The 14,132-nt window shown below is 35.2% G+C and overlaps 1 protein-coding gene across 6 annotated transcripts in view; it reads right to left on the reverse strand.

The window, feature by feature from the left end:
* Window positions 1–14,132, reverse strand: part of PPARG (peroxisome proliferator activated receptor gamma) — a 123,018-nt gene that overhangs the window by 39,305 nt on the left and 69,581 nt on the right. For all 6 annotated transcript variants that reach the window (XM_019732688.2, XM_074312974.1, XM_074312973.1 and 3 more), the window contains 2 exons: window positions 8,875–9,102; window positions 7,360–7,529 (listed from right to left, as the gene is read on the reverse strand). In XM_019732688.2, coding sequence (XP_019588247.1) covers window positions 7,360–7,529; window positions 8,875–9,102 — 398 coding nt within the window. The remainder of the gene's footprint in view (window positions 1–7,359; window positions 7,530–8,874; window positions 9,103–14,132) is intronic.

The raw sequence follows: 14,132 nt of genomic DNA on the forward strand, positions 1-14,132 counted from the left end.
TAATATAATATAATATAATATAATATAATATAATATAATATAATATAATATAATACTGGGTCTTATATTAATTTTTGCTCCAAAAGATGCATCAGAGCTGATTGTCCTGTAGGTCTTATTTTCGGGCAAACGTGGTACTCATTCTTGATAGTCTAGTGTTGCTTGTTGATTGCTGTGATTCTGCCATCTTTCTTTAAACATATACAGCTGTTTTATATTCTGTATCAGGCAATCCCAATATTTGCTTTCCTTGGGTAGAGGCTGAGGGATCTAACTCCGTTTTTGTATTTTAATTCTGATGAATATCATTCAAGTCGGCTGCCTTTTATGTACTTGCTGATATTTTATTTTGAACTCGTTTCTTGACCTCAAACTATGGGAACCCTACAGGGTCTAATGTGGGAATTCTTTCCTCCAAAAATAATTTGTAGATGCTTCTGTTGGAAGCTAGGGGTGCCACTTACTTATGACTATTTTAGATTCCCTTGAGAATTCTTGCTGAATTCAAAAGCTCCAGACTGAGCTCCTCCTCACTGATGGCTCCAAATACTGCAACAGGCACCTGCCTTTGCAGCAGTGCTGCATCTCAGTACTCCTCTAGGCATCTATCATGAGGGAAATCCCGCCCCTCTAAGTGTGCCTTCAGCTCACAGCTCAAGACCTAGGACTAGTTTGTTTGTTAGTTTTATTGTTGTTGAGAGTTCGCCCTACCTCTCGTGAGATCAGTGATCTCGCAAAAAATATGTCCTGTATATTGTATATGGAAGTATATGTATATGGAAGTCAAAGCCTTCTTAATTCTCAAAAGGTTCTGAGGACCTTTGAATGTTAAAAAGGATTTTTTTTTTACTTATTAATAGAAGGCTAATGTGCTGAACTGTTCTCACTGAAAATGTTTGTGGGAAAATTTTGTTTTGATTTTTGCCATTGTGATCATGTATGTTTTATGATATTCTTTGACTGCTTTTCTGATCTTCACTTTTTAAAACTAATATTAGTGATTGAAAATGCTGCCTGGCTAGCTGACATTGAGGCAGGTCCCAGAGTGCTCCATTATTTGGCATGGTTGGAAAGGAAGGTTTTTGATGAGAGAATTACGTTATTTAAGTTTAACCTTATAATGCAAATTTTTGTTTTGACTCATATGATGTCTTTCACAGTGCATCACGTTCTTTTTGTGATGATTCGGGGTCTTTCAATGTTAAAGGATAATCATTCTGAATATCATATGCACCGTATATGTACATAAAATCTTGAACTGAATATATACTCGTACAGACTTCCGCACACCACTTAGAACTTACTTTTCTTTAAAACACCAACTTCATTATAACCAACTATTTTCCTGTCATTTGACTCTCTCAAGAAATCCAGCAAGGAAGATATAGGCTATTACTAAGTGTCTTTCTGTAAAATTATTGATTTGAAGAATGAAGCAGCCTCCTCCAAAGTTTCAAAGACTGATAAACACTCTTTAACAACACTCTTATGTATTATTTCAGGGTCCATAAAACAATCTGCAATTTCAAAAACTTACTTTTTAGTATATGTGCTGCCGAAGCAAGCACCCAAAAACTTACATTTATGATTATCATGGAGTCTGTGAATTGGTGTGATGGAGATGCATCAGTCACCATTTCAGAAAATTGTTTTGTGTATTATTTATTCAAGAGGTTTCATATTTGCCAGTGAGAAGGGGATGCCTGTTTTTGTTGGTTTTGCCTTTAAAACAATTTTCCCCCATCTCTCCTTAATTGCTTTACTTTTAACAAAACTCCAGGTGCAGTGAGAACTAAGAATGCTATTGTTAATTCTACAATGAGATTAAAAGCCCTGTATTCAGCTTTCCTATGAAGTGCATGGCACACAGGAGCTGAACCAATGAGCTACCACTGGCAGGTGGGCATACACTAAAAACTCCTCCTGAGGTAGGTTCTTACACAGAAATACAGAAGTAGATTACATTCTATTGTATGGAGAGTGTATTTAAGTAAATATCTTTAGGTAAGTCTATGGTTCTAAAATGATCTTTCACTAAAGATACAAAAACATGATAAAACCTATTAGAGAAAATAATAAGTGTCCAAATTGTAAGAAGAAGAAAAAAGACAGCTTTGCAAGCTCTAAGGTATTTATATGTTTTAGTAGCCAAAGGTTATATTTTACCTAAGTCTATAATATTAATACACTCAAGAATATGCCATTATTTCATTTCACTAGAAACCCAAACTTTTTATTTGTATTTGAATTTTGGCAAGAATTACTAATATAAACCTGTTTCACTGGCATTGTAAAATCATTTAAGAAGGCCTACTAACAGCTATCTTAAGCAATATAACGATTCTTTTCAATCCGTAAATCAGTCTGCGGATTTGTTGTGGTAACTGTATTTTAATTATGGGTATATCCTATATTCTATTGCAATGGCAAACATTAAACTGTCAAAGTAACTTTCAGAAAATCAAACAGGTGAGTAGAACACATTAGTTAATTTCACTTTCCTGGCATGTCATTGAGAGTTGTTGATAAGCTAAGGAGAGAGCTTCGATTATTGCCAGTCACTGGTCTAATTTAGCTGAATTCAGAGTATGGCAGCAATTGTGTTTAGTTCCAAAGTAGCGTAGAATGAGTATTTCTTCAGCCTGATGCCCTATAACAGTGGTTTTCCAATTTTCTGAACTCAGGACCCCTTACTCTCTTAAAAATTGAGTACTTCAAAGAGCTTTAATTTATGTGGGCTATATTTACTAATATTTACAAGACTAGAAATTAAAACAGAAATTATTATGTATTAGAATGTACAGGCAAACATTACATTAGTCATCAGAGCTATATTATAATTCCATGTCATGTATCTTCTAGAACATTTCACTTATACTCCTGAGTGAATGAGAGTGAAAATGGTAAATAACATAGTATTACTATAAAAATAGTTTCAATCTCATGTGTGCTTTGAATGAGTCTTAGGGATCTTTAGGGGTCTCCAGATCTTACTTTGAGAATTGCTGACTTATACTTGGAGAAGTCAAATTATATTATTCCACTAACATTTTTTTATTCTCATCTTTAACATGAGTAGATGTCTATTTTCCCTTCCAAAGATAGCATAACCTTCTTTGCATTTTTTTTGCACTTATGAACATTTATATTTTTAATTCTCAAATGGAAATGTCATTCATTCACTGATTTATGTTCTTACTTATTACCTGTTTTTTTATTTATTAATTTCAGGTGCACAAAACAATGTTAATAGTTAGACATTTACACCCCTCACAAAGTGAACCCCCCTAATCTACTACCCATTTGACATCATATACAGCTGTTACAATTCCACTGACTACATTCCCTATGCTGTGCTCCACATCCTGCGACTATATATGTGTGTGTGTGTATACACACACATATATATATGTATATATTTAATTATAGTTGACATTCAATAGTATTCAACTTCAGCTTCAGGTGTCCTTTATTGCATTTTAATCTAGGAAGTCTGTAATCCGTATCTGGACGGTTTGCAAGTTACTGCAGGTGAGTATGCAATACTCTTAATTTTCTTCTGTTGTTTTTATTTGTTTATCTATGGTTGGTTAAGGATTCCCATGTATTCTTCAGGTTTTATTAAGTGTTCATTCTCCATCTCTGCCTTAGAACCCTTCCTGTTCCTCACTTGATGCCACAAGGATTTTCTCCTCCCTCTTTGTTTTTTAAAAAATTTTTGCTTCTTCTTTGCATGCTTTTACCACCAAAGTTTTTGTGCTCTCGGAACATAGCTTTCATCATCATAACTAACTACTGATAATGTTTCTGTCTTTCAATTTTTAGCTCTTCTCAGTAATGTTAACTTTCCACAAATATATGACTAATAGAATCATGGTAAAACAATTTGCTTAAATGTTCTAGTTTTCTAAATGCTTTATCAGCCCCTAAAATACAATAATTTATTGTGGAAACTTAACCAATCATACTGTTTTTATTTATCAACATAAATTACCAAGATGACCAAACTGAATGGTTTCTTCAGATATTTGTCAGAATTTAGCAACAATTTACTCACTAAAAAATTGTATAACTCTAACTCAACAAAATGACATTTTTACTACTCACTGACATCTTAAATAACTAACTAGATATAATGAATCATATAAGAGCACGATATTTCAGTTTGGTTTTAATAACATAATGAGTGAGTTTTAGTGTTTTAAATGAAAGTATCTCTTGCCAGTAGTTTTACAAGCAGTCATTTTGGAATTTAGACCTTAGATGTGAGTAAGACCTTGGATAGCTAATCTAACCAAGTCATTTTATACATGAGGTGACTGAGGGTAAAGCGTTTATGTGACTGGCTAGTGGCTTTGGGCAAGCGGCCCAGGTGACTACTAGCTTGTCTCTTTTCACTTTATAAGGTTGCCTTTTGAGTAATAAACTGAATTGCAGAAATTTTAGAGATCATCTAACTCAACACCATCACTTTATAGATGTGAAAACTTAGGCAAAAGGTGGTTAAAAATGATACATCCAAAAGCATCTGGCACAATATCTGATGCATAGTAGAAATTCAATAAATATTTATTTTACTTCCTTTTTTGTCCCATGATCCAGTTAGGAACCCAGATGTTCTAATACCTACCTAAATGCTATTGTATATCTTTACCCTGAATAAAAAGCCCAACTGAGGATTGAACCTGTCTTATATAAGCAGTATTTATTTTACAAGATAAATATTTTAACAATATTTTATATTATACAATATATAATATTTATTTAAAATTTATATTTATAAAAATTCATAAAAGATAAATACTTCTTTTATAAGGTAAATATGAACAATTTGTCCTGAGTCCTGGAGTATATACTAAAAACTATTTTATTACTATTTTATTCACTTAGAATATTAAACTTATTTTAAGAAACCACATATTAAAATGAGTGAATTAACATTTTCTTAATAATTGGGCCGAATATTACTAAATGTTTGAACTTTCCAAAATGCCATTGTTCGCAAAGAAAAAGGTTATGAGAAACAGTACTTCCTTTCCAAAATAGTTATATCTCTTTGCCTGTCCATAGTACGTGTATATGGCTCAAACTGATGCTTGAATAAGAAAACGCAGGCCACTGCTTTAGGAGACGTAGATATATGTTCTAGTCCTAGCCCTGCCACTTACTAATGGATAACCATGGGCAAGTCTCACTAATTCTTAATTTCTACATCTGCAAAGTAGCCATAAATAAGTTCAACCTTACAGGACTGTTCTAAGGCTCAAATAAAGATTATCTATCATCTATCTAATCTGTCAAGCTTTACATATATAAATTATTACATGGTATAGTGAGAAAACAAAACACTGGAAGATTCAGGAAATCTGGGTTCTGGGCCAGCTCATCACTATCTTGCCATGACACCTTGAGCAAATCACTTTTTTTATTAGTTTTTTAAAATTAAATTTATTGGGGGTGACATTGGTTAGTAAAATCATATAGGTTTCAAGTGTATAATTTTGTAATACATCATCTATATATTGTACTGTGTATTCACCAACCAAAGTCAATTCTCCTTCTGTCACCATATATTTGACCCCCTTTACCCTCTTGTAACATCTCCTCACCCCCTTACCCTCTGGTAACCACTAAACTGTTGTCTGTGTCTATGAGTTTTTGCTTGTTTGTCTTGTTCATTTGTTGCTTTCAGTTTTATATACCACATATGAGTGAAATTACATGGTTCTCATCTTTTTTTTGTCTGACATTTCTCTTAGCATGATAACCTCAATATCCATCCATGTTGCTGCAAATGGCAGTATTTCATCTTTTCTTATGGCTGAGTAATATGCCATTGTATGTATGTACCACTCTTTATCCAATCATCTATCGATGGACACTTTGGCTGTTTCCATGTTTTGGCCACCATGAATAATGCTGCAATGAACATAGGGGTACATATATCTTTACAGATAAATGTTTTCAGATTTTTGGGGTAGATACCGAGAAGAGGGATTGCTGGGTCATATGGTAATTCTATTCTTAATTTTTTGAGGAAACTTCCTACTGTTTTCCATAGTGGCTGTACCATTTACATTCCCACCAGCAGTGTATGAGGGTTCCTTTTTCTCCACAGCCTCTACAACACTTGTTATTACTTATTGATAACAGCCATTGTCACAGGTGTGAGGTGGTATCTCATTGTGGTTTTGATTTGCATTTCCCTAATAGCCAGTGAAGCTGAGCATCTTTTCACATATCTGTTGGCTGTTTGTATGTCTTCTGGGGAGAAGAGTCTGTTCAGGTCCTCTGCCCACTTTTAAATTGGATTGTTTGGATTTTTTTGTTGAGTTGTATGAGTTCCTTATATATTTTGGATATTAGCCCCTTATCAGAAGTGTTGTTTGCAAATATGTGCTCTCATTCGGTTGGTTGCCTCTTTGTTTTGTTGATGGTTTCTTTTGCAGTGCAGAAACGTTCTAGTTTGATATAGTTCCATTCATTTATTTTTGCTTCTATTTCCCTTGCCTTTGAGGTTAAATTCATAAAATCCTCTCTAAATGCAAGGTCCATAAGTTTAGTACCTGTGCTTTCTTCTATGCAATTTATTGTTTCACACCTTATATTTAGGTTTTTCATCCATTTTGAGTTAAGAATCAACATAGTTAAAATGGCCATATACCCAAAGCAATATAAAGATTTAATGCAATCCCCATCAAAAGCCCAATGGCATTAAAAAAAATAGAACAAAAACTCATCAGATTTGTATAGAATCACAAAAGACCCCAAATAACCAAAGCAATCCTGAGCAAAAAGAACAAGGCCAAAGCTACCACATTCCCTGACTTTAAATTATACTACAAAGTGACAATAATCAAAACAACATGGTATTGGCAGAAAAACAGACACACAGACCAATGGAACAGAATTGAGAACCCAGAAATAAACCCACATATAGATGGGGAAAAATTTTCGTCACAGGAGTCCAAAACATACAATGGAGAAAAGAAAGCCTTTTCAATAAATGGGTCCTGGGAAAATTGGAAAGCCATATGCAAAAGAATGAAACTAGACTGCTATCTGTTACCACATACCAAAATTAACTCAAGTCACTTTTTAAAAACAATCTGCAAGATGCAAAGATTGAATTAGATCAGTTGCTCATAGAACTAATTTGGAGAAAGGAAAACGAGGCAAAGTAGCCCTGCTTTTATCAATTTTTTTAGGTTTTCAAATATATCATTTGAAAAATGGGTTTTACAAAATAAAAGGTTTGAAAATGTTATCTTAATTCTTTGTCATGAATTTGCAACAGGAAATGAAATAATAGGTAAATTTTCGGCAAAGTCTTTGAAGAAAGAAAAATATTTTTTTTACCTTGCATCCTTCACAAGCATGAACGCCGTAGTGGAAGCCAGAAGCTTTATCTCCACAGACACGGCATTCAATTGCCATGAGGGAGTTGGAAGGCTCTTCATGAGGCTTATTATAGAGCTGAGTCTTTTCAGAATAATAAGGTGGGGATGCTGGCTCCACTTTGATTGCACCTGTGTATAGAAAAATGTGAGCAGGTCATTATCACATGAAAAAACAAAGCTAAAAAAGGCAATAGGGCAAGTCACTATAGTATACCGTAATGCCGTCTTTTACTATTTATGTATAAAAGCATCATTATGGAACATGAAAAACAGAGGAAACAGTAGGCTTTGTAATCACAGACAAGTCACAACACCTCTGAGCCTCATCTGTAAAAATAAAACTGGGAAAAGAATTAAGACTGTGCTTCTACGATCTTCCAACACCCCGTAATACTAAAGCTGTAACAGGCGACAGATAATATTTGAGGTTATTTTGCTACGTAATGTGGTGTATTTGGCATTTTCACAATATTAAATTGTATATTTTTATTTAAATGTTGCACTTTAGAAGTATTTTTAAACGACTCTTGCAAAAGGAACACCGAAGGAACATTGCCATGAAAAGGTAATAGTGAGCCAAGCTTGAAGGTACATGAAAAATAAGAGACCATGTTACTGTCAGTGTTGAGTCAGAAAAGGTGGTTTGTAAAATGGTCTTTGATAGAGAGTGAGAGAACCTATGGAGAGTAAGCTCTACATTTTCGCTGGTTAGGATCAGGCCTATTTAATTCCCACGTCAGGTTGTAACTGAAAACCACACACATAAGTATAACCAAGTTTATCATTTATCTTTAAAAAGCCTAGAAATACAGGAAGTTCTTACTTATTGTCAAACAATGGTTGCCAATTACACAGTGGTGGCTTTGGAAAACCAGCATATCAGCACACAGAGATAAAAATCAAGGAAATAGCATCACAGAAATTTATTTTATCTTGAAAAGTGCAGATTTAGTTTTTCTTGAGTCTGATATTTCTATGTGAATTGAGTTAATGGCATGAAGATTTATCAAGAGGCTAAAATGTCAACATTTAAATTTGTGCTGAAAATAGGTTCTCAAATGTCAGAATTAGAAGACATGGATTATAATTTAGTAATTTGGTGATAAGTTATATAAGGTAGCCAACTGTTACTTATTAACTTATAAGTGACCAAAAGAATTCAAAGTCTGGGTGATGGACTCTTAGCCTGAGATAAACCTGGCAATGTAATCATGCTGGAAAATACTCCTAAGAAGAAGCAAGAAAAGAAAGAAGAGACAAGGGAAGGAAGGAGTGAAAAAAGGAAAGAATGATCTGGGGTATTTACACACTGCTTTCCTTTTTGGTATATTGTGAACACCCAACATGCCATAGATAAATGGATGGTAAATGTCTTCGCTATAGAGTTTTAGTTTCTGGAGCCCTTATTCTAGTATTATTGAAATTAGCCCAATTCTGATCTTAGTCATCTGAAAAGTGGAAATAAACATCATACTTTGGTACTCTTGGAGCTTCAGGTCATACTTGTAGTCAGCAACCATTGGGTCAGCTCTTGCGAATGGAATGTCTTCATAGTGTGGAGCAGAAATGCTGGAGAAATCAACGGTGGTGAACGGCTTGATGTCAAAGGCGTGGGAGTGATCGTCCATTACAGAAAGATCCACGGAGCTGATTCCAAAGTTGGTGGGCCAGAATGGCATCTCTGTGTCAACCATGGTAATTTCTGAAATGGGAAAAACAGTAGCTATGAAGTTGGTCCTGGAGGACAGGGCAATCCTCTAACGACACACAGAAAGGGAACTGACGGTTTGGTAAAGTGAGCTCATCTAGATCATCACAATGAAAGAAGAGACCATAACCACCTTCTTAGTGCTGTCCAGGTTGTTTTACTACAGGAAGGAAGTCACCCCTTACATGGATATCACAGTAGTGCACCCTATGATACTATGGATGTATACAGTGTACCCCTATAAATGTCCTGTGAATAGCCTACTCTCACTATCTTCCACAGAAGATGGTCAATCCAGTCTGTTAATGACTTTATTTATTTAGATAATTGTTTCATTTTTAAATTACAATTGACACACAATATTATATTAGTTTCAGGTGTACCACATAGTGATTAGACATTTATATAACTTATGAAATGATCATCCTGATAAATCTAGTACCCACCTGGCACCATACATAGTTATTACAATATTATTGACTGTATGCCTTATGCTACACCCTCCATCCCCATGACTATTTTGTAACTGCCAATTTATACTTCTTAATCCTTTCCCCCTTTTCACCCATCCTTCCAACCCCCCTCTCATCTGGCAACCATCAAAATGTTTTCTGTATCTATCAGTTTGTTTCTGTTTTGTTTGTTCATTAATTTTGTTCTTTATATTTCACATGTAAGTGAAATCATATGGCATTTGTCTTTCTCTGTCTGCCTCACTCCACTCAGCACAATTCCCTCTAGGTCCATCCATGTTGTTGCAGACGGCAAAATTTTAGTCTTTTTTATGGCTGAGTAATATTTCATTGTACATATGTACCACCTTTTTTTTTATCCATTCATCCATTAATGGATACCAGGTTGTCTCCATATCTTAGCTACTGTAAATAATGCTGCAATGAATATGGATGTACATGTCCCTTTGAAGTAGTGTTTTGGGTTTCTTCAGATAAATATTCAGAACTGGGATTATTGGGTCCTTCTTTGTTTCTTGTTATAGAGTTCTGGGCCAATTTCACTTTCTTGAAATTAGAGGTCCTAAATATTTTTCTCTTTAGGATGAAAATTTTACTCTTCCATTTCCATTTATAATGCTTTTGTGTGACAGAAGAGTTGGTACATTAAATTTAGGTAAGATTTTATTATTTAACTGCGTTATAAAATAACTTTGTTCTAAAGTAATACCAAAATGAATCTTTTTAGAAAGGGAAGATCCCTTCTGTGCTATCAAAAGTTACTCAAACATTTTTTGTTTTCTGTGTAGACAGCTTTCCTTAAAGAGGAGAAAGTGTTCCCCATAGAATGGAGAGGTTAGAGATATGTGGACATATTTGATTATCAATGTGAGAATGTTAAAATGAGATTGTAGCCCAGCATTAATTTTAAGCCACTCCCAAACCCAAAACAAAACAAAACAAAAATAGGAACAAGAAAATATATAAAAGACAAAGGCAAAAACATTGATAAGGATTCTAAGGTCACTGAATAACTCCTTTCATGAATTGCCTCCTTACGATAATACATGCCACATGCATTTTTCTAAATACGATCTGTAGTCACAGTAAGTAGAATAAAACCCTGAGATTTTGGTCCTAAGTATTTAATGCGGACTTGTGAGTGACTGGCGTGTGTAGACTTTAAACCTTTATGCAATAGGAAGCTGCCTGCCTTGGTTTATCTCAAATCAGTTCACTATTCAAAGTGGTGTCAAAAAAGCAGTCACAAAATATTTTAAACGTTAACTCTGGTCAAAAACACCAGTAGAGAGCTGTGGGAATTTGAGGCTGCTGACATTGGAGACAAAGAAATGAACTGCTCATAAACTCTAGGGTTCCTGAAATCACAGGCTTACATGTCTTATTTGCCATCATATGCCCACAACTTAGCAAAGGGCTTGGCTCATGGTAGGTGCTCATGAAACATTTATTTCTTCAATACTAAATGAATTGATGAGGCGGCTGTGAAATTTTAGCAGAAGAGGTAGGGAAACGGGGAAGCATATTGATATTTATTGAGTATCTCCTACATACCAGACATATTCCACCTTTTATTCCATGTAACCCAAGGTATTATCCCCATGTTAGAGATAAAGCTAGGACTAGGGAAGTAAAGTGACTTGCCCAGTGTCCAACAGCTAGTAAGCAGAGAATTCAAACTTGAGACTGACCCAGAAACCCTGTTCTGTTGATATTCTCTTTATTCTCTCATTGATGACAACGTTTATGGACGAAGGCCTGCTCTCCTAGGGGTATCTGGGAATGGGTCTCTTGTATTTTCCCAGCAAGTGGAGAGCTAAGGAATTTACTCTCAAAGCCTGATTATTGCATGAGGTTAAAGATTCCAGTTGTGGTCTTCGTAAGAAAAACAAAGTGCCTTGAAAACACAAATAAGGAGACTAGTCCTGTGAATGTGTTTCCGTGTTTCCAAGAGGACTCATGAGGCACCCTTTGGGTTCACATGTCTGAATTACCTACATAAATAAGTCCCCAAACAATCTTAAGTTATCGGTGTTACACTGTAAATACTACACGCCAAAAAAGAGGAACGCACATTGGTGATAGCTTAAAGGTCATACTGAGGTCTCAATGACATCCAAAAAGAAAAGGCTTGTGCTCCCAATGACAGGGGCACCCATCGAACCAAATCGTTTCTATCAAAATTCATCTAAACCTACCTAACCCAGGTCACTCCATTTACTTCACCCATGTCCTCAGCATGATTATTTCACATTTCGCTATCCATTTTTCTTAGTATAAATTGCTTTCATATCAAAATATACCTTCTCTTGTCTCGACTGTAATATACATAAAAGTGAGTTTATCAGCAATTTCTCATTATGTCTATTGCAAACAAAATAAAGGTTGACTAGGTGAGTTAAAGTTAGTGTATATGCGTCTGTACGAAGACTGGGAAATGAAAATAAGGATGCAAAAATATCTGTGCTGCAAGAAAAATTGGTTGCTCATCATTTTACTGATTTATTTTTCTTTTGTTTCACTTTAACACATGACTTCAACAAAGCCATGCTTAATGCAGGAATCATATCCCTATGAGTCATCTATTTTATTGAAAAGTTTTGGGGGAAATTTTAATGTTAAAATAGCTCTTTCTGTGGAAATGAATAGAATAAAAAAATTCATGTGATAAAGATATAATATAAAAATCCTTAAAATTGCACTACTAGTATAGTTTATGGCGAAAAGAATGCTATTTTTAAAAATGATAGATTCTTTTTTTTTTTTAGTGGTTTTAAGTTTACATAAAGATTGAGCAGAAAGCACAGAGTTCCCATGAAGTCTTCCCCGTCTCCCTTCCCCCCACCTCTGAAGCACACACATTTGCCCTATTATTAACTTGGATTTCCCCTATTATTAACACTTGCGTTAAGAGAGGTACGCTTGTTACAAACTGATGAACTAATTTTGATGCATTATTGTTAACTAAAGTCCATAGTTTACATTGGGTTTATTTACTCTTTGTGCTGTATATTCTACGGGTTTTGACACAGGCATAAAGTCACGTATCTACCATTATAGTATCATACAGAATAGCCCCACTGCCCTAATATCCCCTGTTCTCCACCTATTCACCCCTTCCTCAAGAATGCTATTTTTGCCACTGTCCTGTTAAGGGCACATTGGTGGGAAAGCAGGAGAAGCTCTGACCTACATAATAAATGTAAAAGTCTTGACTCGGCATTCACGGCCTCCTGGACACAGCCCTGACTTACTTTTCCCACTACTGATCTTTCCCACTAGTGATCCCAGCCTTCATTCCCCTTCTTGGCATCACCTGTGGTTGGGCATATCGTACTCTGCCCAGGTTCACCAGGCTCTTTGTTCACGCCGAGGCTGCTCTACCTCCTTCCTATCCCATCTCTTCCCCACAGTAGTCCAAATGCTACTTCCTCCATGAAACCTTCCAGGAATTCTCCAACTTAAAAATACTCTCCACTGTCTGTTTTCTTTGAACTCTGATATCATTACTTGGATAACTATCTCTGCCATTAAATTTCAAGTTCTGCAGCAAAAGGACAGTGTCTTATTATTCTGTTTTCCCTTTAACCCTTATGCGCAGTTGTTTACTAAATGCTTGCCAATGGAATAATCATATTTTATAGAGAAGAGTAGAATGAGTATTCCTTTTTCTGCAAAAATGGAAAAAATAAAGTTACTTTCTCAGTGGTTTAATTTTGCTAAGACTTAAGCTCCCCAGAAAGGATGGTAATCTTCAATATTATAAATAAAACACAACTTAGGCTCTAACCCCTTCTCTCAACAATGTATACTCAGTTTTTCTCTTTTGATAATCAGAGGAGGAAGATTAGAGTGCTACAAAGTTTGGGTTTTATTTTTCCTATGTAGAAAAGACAAAGTAAGAAAGAAAAACAGCTTCCCCCTTCATCTCTATGAAAACATATTACTCCAATACTCATTTTCCTTCTCCCTGTCCTCTTATTCTGGGACATCTTGACCTGAACAATATTACTCCATGGACCATATTTACTGGGAGGCACAGTGGTTCCCTAGACATTTTATTTTATTTTGACTTAGAGATGGGTCCAGGGAGCCTGCTTCTAATTTTGTCTCTAGAAAACATAAGCTACTGTTTCTGCCAAGCTGTAAGTCGAGTAGGTGTTTTTTGTTACTCTGTGCAATTACCCATGAAAAAACAAATGCACAAAATATTAGCATGGACAACAGGCCTTCTCAGGGATAAGTAACAGGGCCTTACTTTTCCAGCTGGGTGACAGGAGTGTGTTGTATCAGGGTGTATCTATCAATTTCACAATCTTTAGTGAGTTTCAAGCAGGCAAAAATCTTTATGCAGACATGGTGAGGAAGGGCTTGAAAATATGCCATTTATCATAGACCTTAAAACTTGGCTTGAAACTCTTTTATAGTCAGTGAGCAGACTTTGCACAATATTCCAAAGCACAATGTTTTTCAAATAAAAATACAACCAATATCAGGCAAAAATAAAGTAACTTCTCTGGTAGGCATTATTATTTGTGCAAATGGAAGCAG

Source organism: Rhinolophus sinicus, linkage group LG10 (assembly GCF_036562045.2).
Source record: "Rhinolophus sinicus isolate RSC01 linkage group LG10, ASM3656204v1, whole genome shotgun sequence".
Classification (NCBI taxonomy): Eukaryota; Metazoa; Chordata; class Mammalia; order Chiroptera; family Rhinolophidae; genus Rhinolophus; species Rhinolophus sinicus.